Raw genomic sequence first — 14,854 nt, 5'->3', positions numbered from 1 at the left:
CTCGGCCTGTGCAGAACAGGAGGTGACCTAGCTAAATGGCTTGTGGAAATGAATGGGCAAAGATAAGTGGCTGCTTAGGGTATGAAATGGATTTGCCCTCCTCCCTTATAAGAATAAAAATGTTCATACATGAGAACTCCGCATTTTAGGTTGTGTCGTCAAACTTAATTTGTTAAGTGACTAGGTCCACAATCATATACATCTTATCTGTATTTAGGGTGTGGCTTTGATAAGTGCAGATGAATGTTTAGTGGGGAAATGTGGTATTAAGTGCAGGTTGGGATTTTTTGATGTTAGGTTTTCTATGCATTTAAGAAATCTTCCTAGTCTTTAAAGAGAGTTCCACCCAGGAGCACTGGTGATTCTGCTAATGTTGTATGACTTGTTCACCTTGTTTATATGTGCATCCTGTTCGAGTGTTGCTCCTGGGTACTTGCCTGACCCTATTGACATTTTAGTTATGTTCACAAGCTGCTTCTGCTGAGGTACTGGCCCTGTTGACCATTCCTGTATGTTGAATCTATTGTAAACTTGACTCCACACTTGTCTTGACCCTGTTTTGGAATGACCATGCCAGTGTACTACTTCTTTTCACCCTTTAACAATCTGCTTGTATTCTTCTATTTGCAGATGGTACCCACAGTGTTACTGCTCAGTGCTCCCTGCTCGTCACCATTATCACTGACGAAATGTTGACCAACAGCATCACCCTGCGACTGGAGGACATGTCACAAGAGCGCTTCCTCTCACCCCTGCTGTCCCTCTTCATTGACGGGGTGGCAGCTGTGCTGTCTGCCACCCGCCATGACATTGTCATCTTCAACATCCAGAATGACACTGATGTGCGTGCCAACATCCTCAACGTCAGTCTCTCGGTGCTGCTGCCGGGCGGGGCTCGGGATCAGTTCTTCCCCTCTGAAGACTTGCAGGAGATGCTCTACCTCAACCGCACTCTTCTGGCTGCCATCTCCAGCCAGCGAGTGCTACCTTTCGACGACAACATCTGTCTGCGTGAGCCCTGTGAGAACTATATGCGCTGTGTTTCTGTGCTCAAATTCGACAGCTCTGCTCCCTTTATTGCCTCCGACACTATCCTCTTCCGCCCCATCCACCCCATCAATGGCCTGCGCTGCCGCTGCCCATCTGGATTCACCGGGGACTACTGCGAGACTGAGGTGGATTTGTGCTACTCCAGCCCATGCCGCAACAACGGGCACTGCCGGAGTCGCGAGGGTGGCTACACCTGCGAATGCCTGGATGATTTCACTGGTAAGTACAGTGACGAGTGGAAAAGTTTGTAGTGGGATAGTTAAACATGACCTCTCACACCAGAAGAGGTGATGGGGTATGCGAATAACATTGGTCTGCATAGATGTCCATCTGTCTCTGTAGATGTGTACTCTTGGTCCATGGATTGTTGCATCGCTCCACTTGTTTATTTTTGGTTTCTCACAATTGTTTGCTGGTCTATAGATTGATACATTTATCCTCTCTAAAAATCTTACACCAAAATGTCCCTGTTCCTATTGGTATGCCTACATGTCCATCTTTAATAATCTATATACTTTTTGGTTTAAAGGATGGTGCACTTACCCCTCTCAAAATGTCTAATGCATATTGATGTATGAATATATGCCCCTGCCTTACCTTAAAGCCCAGTGCCTTTGGTTCGTTAACTAGTGTAGATTTATGCACATGTTCCAAATTACCAAAACGTCATTTTCATGGTCTGTCTTGACAGCGCATCTGTTGCCAGAAAATTATGTGAGCCTCACTAGAGAGGGGCTTTGGCTCAGCCCACATGTTGGGAGCCAGGAGTATATGTTTTGATGGGGGAGAAGGTGTGTGCATCCACAAAAAGTGCTTGCCTCCCATGCAGCTGTGATCATTTTGTTTATTTATCCAGCTGCCTAAGCTTGAATTTTCAGGGACACGCTATTAAAGTGTCTTAAATAACTATATAATTTATGTTTTTCTCTGACAGCAGCACAGATGGTAGAAGAGCATTCATTAACCTACATGGATTTTTAGATCTAGCTTAACAGTGCAACCGTTACCTGACCTTTTAACCTACACCAATATTATTCTACAGTTCTTTGGTTCCACATAATTTAAAATCCATTGCCATGCTCAATATTGTAATGCTTCACATTACCATACATCATTCCTTTAAAACCAGACCTATTGCCATTGTCAATGCTTGTCTTTTATCTGTTGTTGCTTAAGGTCTGTATGTATGTTTTTTAACCAGTCATCCTGCAGTGATGTCAAAGCCTTCATAGCATTTTGAACATTTATAAATATGTACATACCCCCATCTAAAGAGATGCTCTCTGGAAGTCCAAAGCCCCTGGTTCGTTTGGTCTATAGCTTGATGCTCCTGGACATCCCTCCATTTATAAATGATGCCCTCTGTTTTGTTGTATTGGTTGATTGGTGTCTATCCAGTTTACCCGAGCAGTCCCCCTCATACATGCTCCCCTGTACATCAAGGGTCATGGACTTGTTTTTTCGAAGGAAAAAAGTGCTTTTTGTTCATCTTGTTGTAGGCTGGTAAGGTGGATCTGCAAATTAAGCACTTGTTGTTTACATATTTTTTGACCTGTAGGGTGAAGAGTTTGAATCCCAGCAAAACAAAATGCAGCCATCTGTCCTTCAGAGGTTAATAAATGGAGTACCACCACATTTGGTTATATTAATGCTTGATATTTCCAGCTCTGATAGATGGAAACTACAATATGAAGCTTTATTATTGTAGATTGCTAGATCAGGCCTCACAGATGATGTTCGTGGTGCCCTTTGGTATGTAGGTTGCTGCATCTGTTACCTGGTCTGCCCGTCTCTTATTCTTAACTCTCTTGGTACTTTGGTATGGGTTGATGTGTCTGTTCTTGTTACCTGTTACTTACACACACACAGAGTTGAGGAGTATTTTATAGACCTAAACATGGGGTCCCTATAAACAAATAACACAAAGAATGCACAGGTCTTATCAACCAAAGGAGTGGTAGCACACTTACCTCACTCTACTTGTAGGAATCCATTAAGAATTTGATAGGTCTCCTCACCCACTGGTTATGCTATGCTTCATCATCAGTGACCTAACCATGCCGAGGTAGAGGAATACCACTTCTGCAGACTCAAGTGCTAGTCAGGAGTTCTTGTTAATAATGTTTCTGGTCTTGATTCTGTCCCACAGGGTCGCTGGCCTTCGCCAGGGCAACTCTAATACCAGCCTAGTTCGAAGTGGATTTCATACATAGATTCGAGATGTTATTAATCATACCGGACCAATCGTGCCAAGGATAATAACCTGCAAGAAAACATAGTAGCAAGCAAAGTGTTTAATATAAAAGCACCACATGTCTGCAAAAACACTGCAAGCTCACACATTATCTGTGTACCTAGTGAAACTCACAAGGTGATGCACATAATCTCAGCAAACAGTGGTCATGCAAGTGTTTTCACATTTATTTAATATTGTCAACTTACTTCCATACAGGTTATGCTTGCACCCTGGGCATGGTGGAAGCACATCCCCATTATTCCACTTTTATAGTAGTGGATGAAACCTTTGTTAATCGCAGTATGAGGTGTCAGGGCTTCAAATGGATGAGGGATGAATCCCGCTCATTTGCTTGAAATGACATATGACAAAAAGAGAAAAAGATAGACACATGCATTGTTGTTCTTCGTGCAGTGAAAGAATAACGAAGGTCAGCTTGAGCGAGTATCTACAAACCCATCATCGAGAGAAACCCAGCGATGTGTAGTATTTTGTACCTGAGGTTTTACTATGTAGTACTTGTAACTAATATTCCCTTCTACAATTACCTAGTTTAAATGCAGTCATAGGAACATTTTTTGAAAAAATGAGAGAGCCTGGTAAAAATAACTTTCTCTGTTAGGTCGTGAAAGCTGTTGTACACAGAATGAGGTGGTAGGGTTATGTCATCCAGTTGAGAAAAGGGGCGCTATTAGTTAAGTGCGGTGAATGCTACAGCTCTAAGGGACACTGTGATAGCAGGCAGCTCGAATGGATCTGAAGCAGTGATTAAGTCATGGTCGTGAGGAGCAAATGAAGTGTTCACAATTATGAGCCTTGCCTCACCAAGGGACCACTGCTGTGGGACACCGTCTGCCCGTAAATGGTGCATAGATGGCGGGTGGATTCTTATCATGCTGTGAGGACTCCAGGGCGCATATTTGAGAGAGGATGTCATCCAACGTCTAGAGTGGTCGACCTCAAAGCTGGGGAACCTGGTTCGAGTCTCGGCAGGGAGGCTCAACATCCTTTGATTCTGGGCAAATCACTTAATCTAATGCCTAACAAAATGAATGTGTCCGTCTGTAAGGGAACTAGTGCTCATGTAAAGCGCTCTAATACCTTTGGGTCAAGTTTGCGCTATACAAAACTCCTCAAATGAAAATAACAGATGTTCTTATCTACGTTGGCCCGGGAGAAATGTGAAATGTTGATCCCTGTGATCAAGGATCCTTATACAGCTAGGGTAGAGAAAGATTATAAATCTCTCAAATGTTATGCCTGGTAAGACGTAATGGGTTATTGATGGAACAATGTAAAGCATATCGTTCAGTTATGGACCAAGAGTAAAGTGTGAAAATTATCTCATTATTTGAACCTTGCAAGTATTCATGTGATGGATGGAAGCTGGTTCTCCCATGTTCCTGTTTCCTGATACAGGAAAGAGATTGATGTTATTTAACAAATTATTTATAAACAGCCCATGAGATTATCGGCTGCATGGTGAGAAATACCATATGATTATTTTAATCTCTTGTTTATATGTGTAGAGAGAGGGACAATTTGTATCTCACAATGGAAAGAGAAAGTAAGTTGTTACTGGTGGTATATCTCCCCAGGTTACGTGGTTATCCGGAGGTGGCCATTGTTGGTAAAAAGCTGTCTGATATATTTGACAGAAAGAGGGAACTAAATGTAGTTTGCCAAGCTTAACAAATAAATTAATATAAGTGTAGTTGGCTCCAAGACACATCATCATTCAATTCGTGGGAGGTGTTCAAACAGTAAATCCACCGTTGTTCGAACCACAGTAATTTGGGTTCCATATTCTTTTCTGTGGGTGTCAGCTTCTCACTGGTGCACAACTCAAAATCATTTGGATTCGGGTTGTCCTATTTCCAGGGAGTGTCTCGTTAGTTTAGTCGCTGTTTTTTGACATCTGAATGCACTTCTGGGTTCATTGATTCAAATTTTGGCTTTTCTTGTCATGGCAAAACATTTCAATCTACATTCAGATATGATCACGTAGATCACGTATTGAGAGTCACATATGGTATGAGTCTTAATGGCCCGTGGTGTTTTCAATCCTAGTCCAGTTGTTTAGTTTTCATGGGAAATGACCTGGGATTGGTGGTAAATTCCAGAGAGCACCACTCGGTTTATTTTGTAAGCTCATCTTCGGACCAAGCAGTCTATTAGAGACCTGCCTGCTCAAAATAAAAACTTTGGTTTCTCATAGTTCAAGGAGCCAGATGTGAGAACTTTCCAATGTTTGTTTATTATCTTCACCTGGTTAGAATGGGTTGTGTGGCCCTCTCTGTCCGCTCATGGTGGCTTCCTACTGTTCTAACGCTATATGCATTAGCACAGGAAACTCAGACGTATTGGCTTTGTCAATGCTTGTTAGATGGGCGTTCCTCTCACAACTTCTGCCTCTGGTTAGGTCTGTGTTAGCCCAGACTTTTTGATTTTACTAGTTTGATATACAATATACTTACAAGCAAAGCACGCTCTTTATCCATTTGTTTGTTGTGTCATTCCCATTTTCTTCTGCCCATTGCGGCATACAGGATGGACCCATGTGCCACTTAATCCGTTGGTCTACTCCACTATGAGTGATTGTGTTCTCCTTCACAAGGGGCACAGCAACACACAAAGTAGGTTCCTACAGTCCCATGGTCTACTGTGGCAGTGTATGCTTCTGAGACCAAGAAATATTTTTGCATGTAGGCAATTAAAAAAAAATATTGACAATGGTCTAGTCTAATATTTCCTCTGAAAATAAAGTTTGATAAAAACTAACACAAAACACAAAAATCATTCACAAAGGTAAAATAATAGCTACTGCCTAGCCTGTTGGCTTTGCCAATGTTGGCTTTAGATGAGAAGTATGTATTGGCATTCAGCAGACCTGTGAGTGGCATTCATGACACAAAATCTCCTGCTGAGTTGTCCGTTATCAGTTCAGTCTGCGCAGAAGTGGGTGACATCCCTGTGGTGAGATAAAATCTCAGTGCACAAGTAGTTTGTAGGCACAATAAACTGCTCTGTTAATCTCACGGAGGCAGGGACAAAGTGGGCTCTGGCGCAGGGCCCCAGCCTTTCACTGGCCCCTGATAGAATCAGATCTGTTCTGCAGAGTCTTGCCTTGATGGCAGTGAATGATTCTTAAACAAATTGTTTTAAATACCACGTTCCTTTGCTTTATTTTCAGTGCAGTGATATGTGTGTCTATTACAGACATATTGTAGAGAAATGTGTTCGTTTCATGCAACAGCCATTAAATAGTTTCTTTTAGATCAAATCAAGACCTCATGTGTGAGAAATGGGAGAGTGTCACAGAGAATATTTACACTAAAATTAGCGAATAGCTGCTGTGTTACATATTGAAAACACACGTCACTATCCCTGAATATTGCATGTAAACACATTTAGAATTTGTACACGTGTCTTTGCACTATCAGTGACTCGGCCAAAAAGGGCATGAAAGAACTGAAATGGGATCATAAATTTACAACTATTACTATAAGGGGTCCCCAAAATATGCTTGGCCCAGGGCCCCCAAAATCCTTAAAATGTCCCTGCACGGAGGCCTGCTCGGCGTAGTTCTTGCTGACGTGCCCGGTTAGCTGGCCACTGCGCTGGCCACTTTAATCATTTCACGCCAAGACATTTGTGTTCTGGAGGTAGAACTGTCGGCCCTGTCTTGCTGTTTGAAATCAAAGAAGCCTTTCATAGCGCGGACGGCTGGAGATGCCACCCGAGGTCTGCACAGCGCCGCCCCACCCGGAGAGCGCCCGGTATCCTGGCCCCTTGTTGGCCGCCTCGCGGTTCACTGGAGCCCGGCTATGCGTGTCCGTGGCCTCCGCCGCCGCGCCGTGCTCCTCTGCAGCCGCGCAGCCACACACACGGAGCATCACCCCACGCGAACCCACCTCCCCTGGAATACTTTACATTCTTCTTTCTGGAAATATTGGACCCAGAGTTGTGAGCTGCGTCGCTCTAGCCCTACTTTAACACTGGTATCGCCAGCAAGTTGCGCTCCCCGTTAACCGCTATCGGCCCACACTCATTTTTCTGTGTAGAGTTAATATTGTGTCACAAGGCCATGGCTGTTAACAGAACCTGCCTCCCTGGGGAGGTCTTTATTTTGTATCTTTTCTGAAATAGTGCACTCTACCTACATCCACAGACCGTTTCTTTGAAATGCCTAGGCGGCAATAGCTAGTACGCCCACTCCAGATTTGAGCTCCGGCCACCTGCAGCCAGGGTCCCCAGAGCATGACCAGGGGACCTCTTCTGTTGGATAGAATGCACCAGTCAGCTCATCAAGATGGCGCCGAGAAGGGGATCCGACAGCTCTCTATGGAATTGTAGATGCAAAGTTACCTTTAAAGACAGTTTTTTTTATTTACAAGTACAAGTGGTGTTCTGGACAGCAAATACGTCTTGGCTATTAGAGGTCACATTAAAACGCAATGCAGACAGAGAGAATTACAGGACTGACTCAGTACTCATTTCAGAAAATAGGTAAGATTTAAGGAAGTTAGAAACTGGCGTTTTGGGAACTCTTCTTGAGAAGCATTACTCCACTTCAAATGTTTAAGTAGAGTTGTGTGTCAACATTTTTCTTAAGGGAGCCTGCATTTTAGATAAATCTTAGTGCAGTTTCTTTCAGCAAACGTATTATATTCAGGACACTGGAATTAATGAGTAATAATAATAATAAATAAAACTGAGAATGACAGAGAACTGTCCAGTTGCACTTTCAGTGCTCAGTGCCATCTTCTGAGGTCATTAACAGCAGGTCTGAAATTCAGGGTGCATAATGAAAGAAAAGTGATGTTAAAGCCCACCAGAAGTATAATCACCTGTTGCCTTAATCTCACTTGAGTGGCAGATAAAGACATGCCCACTATGCCTTTCTGCTTCAAGTCCCTGGTTTCTGAGCATCCTGACTGAGTGAGCCAATAACACCATTCCATTTAGGATGCTAATTGGTGCTATTTTTTCCTATTGCTACTTTCATCGACTTTGAAAGTGTAAACATCTGGTTCTACCCTGTCACAATGAGAAGCTGTGATGTGTAGGTTGAGTTATTAATGATTAAAGGGTTGGAAATGTAATATTACTAATAATGTTGTTTGTGCCTGGGAATTCCAGAAAGTGAAGGTGTTGCCTTTCAGCGTAATCTCGATTTACCCACCATTGCCAAAGTCGCGACAGGCTGCGGCAGGTATCGGCAGGTGATGTAGATAGTTGTGGCCCCAGGGCCGCGAGCTCCCTGCCTGGGACCCAGTAACGGGATATTGGTGCTGAAGGCGGACTGCACATTGTTGGTCTGGTTTACTGTGGCATTCTTCGTCATACCTCGCTCGGGTAATCCGAGGAGCACTTAATACGTTTTCTTTTTAAATTGCGTCCCCCCAGGATGATTCTGAGACACCGGAAAGAATGGGTCTAATGGTTTAATTCAGGGGCGTGTTGATGCTGCTCAAGGGTGCAGGATTGACAGCTCTGGATTCAAGCCAATCAAAATCTTTTTCTACCGCGCACAAATTTCCAAATATGACAAAGGAAGACAGAAGTAGGAAACTGGTGTACGACACAGTAATCTGTTGATATGCTCCCCAGCCCCTCTCCATGTGTGTGAATGTATGTATAATATATATATATATATATATATATATATATATATATATAGGGACTATTCAAATTCATAAGTATAATACAGAGAGCATATGAATATAATCTTACACTGTGTAGATCTATAATGCTAAATAATGTGCTCATTGGTTTTTACTGTTTTTGTTCAGAGTACTTAGGAAACTGCTTTCAAACATAGTACTTTGCAGGTTCAGAGTTGAACAATAGTAATGTTTTTCAATATTGCTTACTGCCAAAGGAAGTTTTATTGATAGCTCAACCCAGTGTACTCGTTTTTTTACTTTAGGAGTATAAAAGGCTGTGTCTCAGCTTCTAGGGCTTGAACTGGTGACTTGTAGGTTACACACACATTTAATCAGCAGGTGCTCAACCCACTGAGCTGTGCTACTGCCAAAAGTATTAAGTTACAAGCATCTTAGATTTTCTCACCTACCATTGGCTTCTAGTCAACTAATTCCGTGAACCTGATAAATGGGTGCCTTGTATATAATATAGTCTTAACCCATAGCCTTCATCTTCAATGAGGAAAAAGGCCATCCACTGAAGGTTTCCAAGGTTGGCTTTTCTCTGGTGATCGCTCACATATTGCTGCCCAAGATACCTTGTTGTAATTCTTTGAAATCTGGTGCTGATAAAGCATGTGAAAGCCCCATTCCTGACTTTGCAGGACTAGACAAAAAGCCTATCTTAGCTCAGTCCATAATAGTACAGTTAACACCCAAGCATTAGGTATTCACTGATGAGCTTGTAAGGCCCACAATTAATATTCATAGTTCATATTGATAAGTTATTTTAAGAAAAAGTAGTTTCCTTATTGAGAGCAGTGGAAGAATACAAGTCATCCTATCACAGGATGGTAAAGAAGCTATGTTCCAGGGAAGAGGTAAACAGAAGAAGAGGAAGGAAAACCATTGAATAAAAAGCAAGCAAATCAGAATGACAAGAAAGTCAATATATGATAAGTATTGGGCTGGCCTAAAGACCACTGTAACTGCACAATTGTGCTTCAACTACAGGAAGCTAAAAACTGTCTCTATAAAGACATAAAAGAGTAGTGTTTCTGGCTCTGGTTTACTCTTGGAAAAACTACTGTACTGCAGGCACGCATCCTTCAGAAAAGGGATCACAAACATACATTACAGTCAAACTAAAACTCATTTGGAAGTGGGAGGAAGTAGGTTATGGGAGATGAAAGGAGTTTATATGAGGGTGTGTAGATTTTACCCCAGGGGAACAGTAATAAGGCGATAGCTCCCTCACTCTCAGAATTCAATTATCTACCACCAACCAGGCAGACTCCATATTTAAGAGGGATTACTTTCTCATTGAGGAAGCAGGGGAGGTGTGGGGGGTGAAGCAGGCCACTTTTGTTGCCGCCAGCACAGATCTCGTGTTTGGCTCGTAAGCACCAGATTAAATCCCTTGGTGGCTTTTAGGGTTCGGAGACCACCTGGGACAAAATGGCAAATAAGGAGTCGTTCTGAGAAACAGTGGGTGAGTCGCAGGGCCCAAATCGTGACGATACTGTCCACAGCTGTCATCATTCACACAAATAAATGAGTGAGCCAGTACTCATTCACAATGTTTATTTATTTATTTATTTATGGGTTTGTGTAGCGCTAGACTCTACTCCCGAAGGAGTATCTCTGCGCTCAACTCCGCTCCGCTAATAGATAGAAGGCCGGTGCTAATAAGTTCGGGGGGGGATTTTAAGTTTAAAACAGGAAAGTTTTTAGCATTTTCCTAAATGTGAAATGATCTGCACTGCGTCTTATTGGAGATGGAAGTGTGTTCCAGAGACAGGGGCCCAGGTAAGAGAGGGCCTTTCCACCCAGTCTTGCCCTTCTAATGGGGGGGATTTGAAGTAGGGACTGATTGCTGGAACGGAGGGCACGAACAGGGTTGTAAACTTCTCTGCCAGATAGGTGGGACCTTGGCGGTGTATGCCCTTGTGGATAACACAACAGATTTTGAATTTAATCCGTTGGCGGATTGGTAGCCAATGAAGTTTGTCCAACAAGGGACGTGAGGGAGTCCTGGGTGGGGCATTCAGAACTAACCTTGCGGCAGTATTTTGGACCACCTGGAGCCTGCTAAGTAAGGAGTCTGCAGATATCAATAGCCCATTACAATAATCCACGGGCTGACCACCAGGGTCTGAACAAGGGTTTTCCAGGTGGGATCTGGTAGTAGAGGAAACACTCTACGGTGTAATCCGATAACATGAAAGCAGGATCCGGCTATTTGATTGACATGCTCTTTTAACCCCTCCCATGCTCATGAGAGAACCGTTCCGTCACGAGCCTCGGGTGGGCTGTGCTGGTGCCGGAACGGTTCCGTCACGGCCCGCTCGCCGCGCCTGCGCGGCGCGAATTCCGCGCCTGCGCTGACGTTTTAAAGAGCGGGCGGGGCCGTGACGGAACCGTTCCGTCACAAGCACAGCTCACCCGAGGGCCATGACGGAGCGGTTCCGTCACGAGCATGGGAACGCCGCGCGGCCCCGCCTCCCCCTTAGCGCTGCGGCGGAATAGCCACCGCAGCGAAGGGCTCAAAGAGAGGCCTTGATCCAGACGGACACCCAGGTCTTTCACCACTTGCTTAGGGCTGGGACGGGGCCCAGATCTAATGGCCACCAATCCGGCGTCCACAACAAGGTGGCCTCTCCAAAGAGCATTACCTCTGATTTCCCTACATTACACTGCAGGAAATTTAAAGCCATCCAGTGTGCTACCGCCCTCATCCCCTCTGAGAAGGACTGTTTGACTGCAGTGGTCAGAGTCTTGAATGGGAACAGGAGCTGTGTATCGTCCGCATACGACACAGGGATGAATCCGTATGAGCTCATGAGTCCAGCCAGGGGGGGCACATATATGTTAAAAAGTGTGGGACTCAAGCACAAGCCCTGTGGCACCCCCTTGGTGAGCTTTACGGGTGCGGAGCGAAAGGCGCCCATGCTGACACTCTGTGTACGGCCTGATAGAAAGTTCCTCAACCAAGACAGCGCCGAACCCCCGAGACCCACCTCCTTCAAGCGACTGAGCAAGATATCGTGAGATATCGTGTCGAAGGCTGCGGACAGGTCCAATAGCACCAGAATCATAGAATTCCCCTTATCCTGGGACATTCTGATGTTATCAGTCACTGAAAGGAGCGCTGATTCGGTGCTATAGTTGGGCCTGAATCCAGACTGGGAATAGTCCAGACCTCCGGTTGTCTCGGTAAATTTCGATCATTCATGCCTAATAAAGCAAGATTATACCCAAACACTACCAGAACCATCAACAAATAGGACTGGTACAGTCTTCCTACGCACGTTACTTCCTATGTGTGACACACCACTGGCCACCAGGGGGTCAGCTTACCCTCAAACTCCATTTGTTGTTAATGTGGAAATAGTTTTGCTTGAGGCCTCATCATCATCAGCGCTGGATTTGTAATGGTGCCTTGAGCTGAAAGGGGTAGTGGGGGCTGTGAATATGTCTTTGTTTCTTCTGCCTAGGGGGTGGTCTGGAGAGGTTAATGGTTTCCATGACAACTGCCAAGCTGCTGACCAGGAGAGGGACATTTAGAGCGAAGCAATGGATATAAATTTAGCGGTCCTTCTTGGAAGTGGGAGGCAGGGGAGGTCGAAGACAGGGCAGTGGAGAGATTAACTGTGGGGGAAGGGTCTCATCATGAGATCAAACTGTGCCTATGGGGCGGTGTAGGGGAGGGAAAGAAGGAGTCGAAGGGCATGGTATTGTTACACAACATAAGCTTATGTTTGCTCTATATTTCCAGGTATTTGACACACCAAAGGAATTTTTTTAAAGCCTATTTGAAATCGTTTTTCCAGTTAGGCTCGCCTGCATTTGCCTTTGTTCTCCTCCTCCCTCCTTTACTGACCTCCTGCCCTTCATTTGACATATATTAATGCTCTACCACCTTTAAATTCACCTCCAGCTTTAATTACTGTCCCAATCTTTCAATCTTTGTTTATTCTTGCCCTCTCCTTTATGCACACATCACCTCTATCTGCCTTCCTTTATTTGCATCCCACTTTAGTCCATTTCCTCTATGTAGCTCCTCTCTTGTTGTCTCTCTTCCCCTAGCTATTTATCCAGGTTCTTAATACAATGACGCAAATCCCTGCCATTTCTTTGTAAATGTTACTCCGGTTCACTACACTTCCTTCATGAATCTGCATATTCTGTTCACCTCCATATTTTATCCACCTCTGTTTTTCATCTGCCCATCTTCCACTATTTTTCATCTCCAGGGATATTCAACTCCCCTGTCCCCAATATGCGCCCTTTCTTTATTCATCACCTAAAACATTTGGTCCATTTATTCAGATAATTTTCTTTATTCGCATTTGACTGTATTTATCTCCACAATCATCTTCCCTCTTTCATCGCCTATTTATTTACCCTATTATTTTTACCTTTTAAATATGTTATGTTATGTTATAGGGGAATTTATACTGCGCACTAATACTCGGGAGTGTCCTGGCGCGCAAGTGGACAGTGGCAGGAGGGAGCAAAGATATTAAGGCAGCTGTTTAAACAGGAAAGTTTTGAGATGTTTTTTAAAGATGCGGATCTCCTGAATATGCTGGAGATCTGTCAGTAGAGAATTCCACACCATAGCTGCTTTGACCGATAAAGACTGACCCCCAATCCGCGACCGACGGAACCTCAGGACCACCAGCCGACGTTGGAGGGATGAGCGTAAAGGTCGCCTGGGTGTATAAAACGCGAAACGTGTTCTGATGTAGGCTGGACCAGAGCCATGAAGGGCCTTGTGTGTCATGGTCAATGCTCTAAAATGCACTCGCTGGGCCACAGGGAGCCAGTGAAGGTTGCGTAAATTCTACCGAATGCTAGAGCTCCTCGAGATATTGAACAGGAGTCTGGCCACGGCGTTCTGTATGACCTGGAGTTTTTTTTAAAAGATAGCCCGGTATACCAATGTAGAGAGCATTGGCATAGTCAAGGCGGGAGAGGATAAGTACCCGGGCAACCATTTCCTTAGCAGGATGCGGGAGCAGGGGGAGGAATCATCTCAAAGCTTTAAAAGTTCCAAAACAGACTCCAGTGAGTTTTTTTTAATTTGGTCAGGGAACCGAAGATCTTCCCCAAACCATACCTCTAGATTCTTCGCTGGTCCACCCTCTGAGTTTGGACGCAGAAAGTCAGGGGGCCATAGAGTCTCTCTAAAGGCAGGAGGAAACTGGCCATATATTAGCACCTCTGACTTATCTTCATTGCACTTAAGTCGAGCATGTGCAAGCCAGGAGAATACCGATGAGAGGCACTTTTGAGCAATATCAGTTCGTAGGTCAGTGTCCTTCCAGGTGAATAGAAGCTGAGTGTCATTGGCATAGGCCATTATTTTAGCGCCCAGCTCCTCAGCTAAGAAAATAAGGGGTGTCAAATAAATATTGAAAAGCAGGGGGCTGAGTGTAGAACCCTGCGGGACTCCCATGGAAAGTTTCCTGATAGATGATGAAAAAGGCGTCATCCACACCTGCTGGGTCCGGTCTTCAGGAAAAGACTTAGCCCAGTCCCAGGATGGGCCCGCAATGCCAATGGCAGATAGTCGGGCAAGAAGTTGCTGATGGGGCACCATGTCGAAGTCGGCAAGAGGTCCAATAATATCAGAGCCGCCCTGCCACCCGCGTCCAGGTACTCCCTGATTGCCTCGGTTATCTTAACCAGCACCGTCTCCATGCTGTAAGAAGCCCTAAACCCTGATTGCGCAGGATGAAGAGTACCAGAGGACTCGACAAACGCCTCCAGTTGCCGAAAAACCACCTTTTCGCAGTCCTTAGCCAAGGCAGGTAAGAGAGAGATAGGGCGGTAGTTAGAGGATATGGAAGGATCGGCAGAAGGTTTCTTAAGGTGAGGAAGGAGTTTGGCTTGCTTCCATTGCCGGGGGACG

At 44.6% G+C, this 14,854-nt stretch overlaps 1 protein-coding gene across 2 annotated transcripts in view; it reads left to right on the top strand.

Moving 5' to 3' along the window:
• Positions 1–14,854, top strand: part of CELSR2 (cadherin EGF LAG seven-pass G-type receptor 2) — a 325,195-nt gene that overhangs the window by 127,200 nt on the left and 183,141 nt on the right. For both annotated transcript variants that reach the window (XM_078644214.1, XM_078644213.1), the window contains exon 2: positions 631–1,269. In XM_078644214.1, coding sequence (XP_078500340.1) covers positions 631–1,269 — 639 coding nt within the window. The remainder of the gene's footprint in view (positions 1–630; positions 1,270–14,854) is intronic.

The sequence above is a fragment of the Lissotriton helveticus genome, chromosome 5_1 (genome assembly GCF_964261635.1).
Source record: "Lissotriton helveticus chromosome 5_1, aLisHel1.1, whole genome shotgun sequence".
Taxonomy (NCBI): Eukaryota; Metazoa; Chordata; class Amphibia; order Caudata; family Salamandridae; genus Lissotriton; species Lissotriton helveticus.
This window is presented reverse-complemented; position numbering and strand designations above follow the sequence as displayed.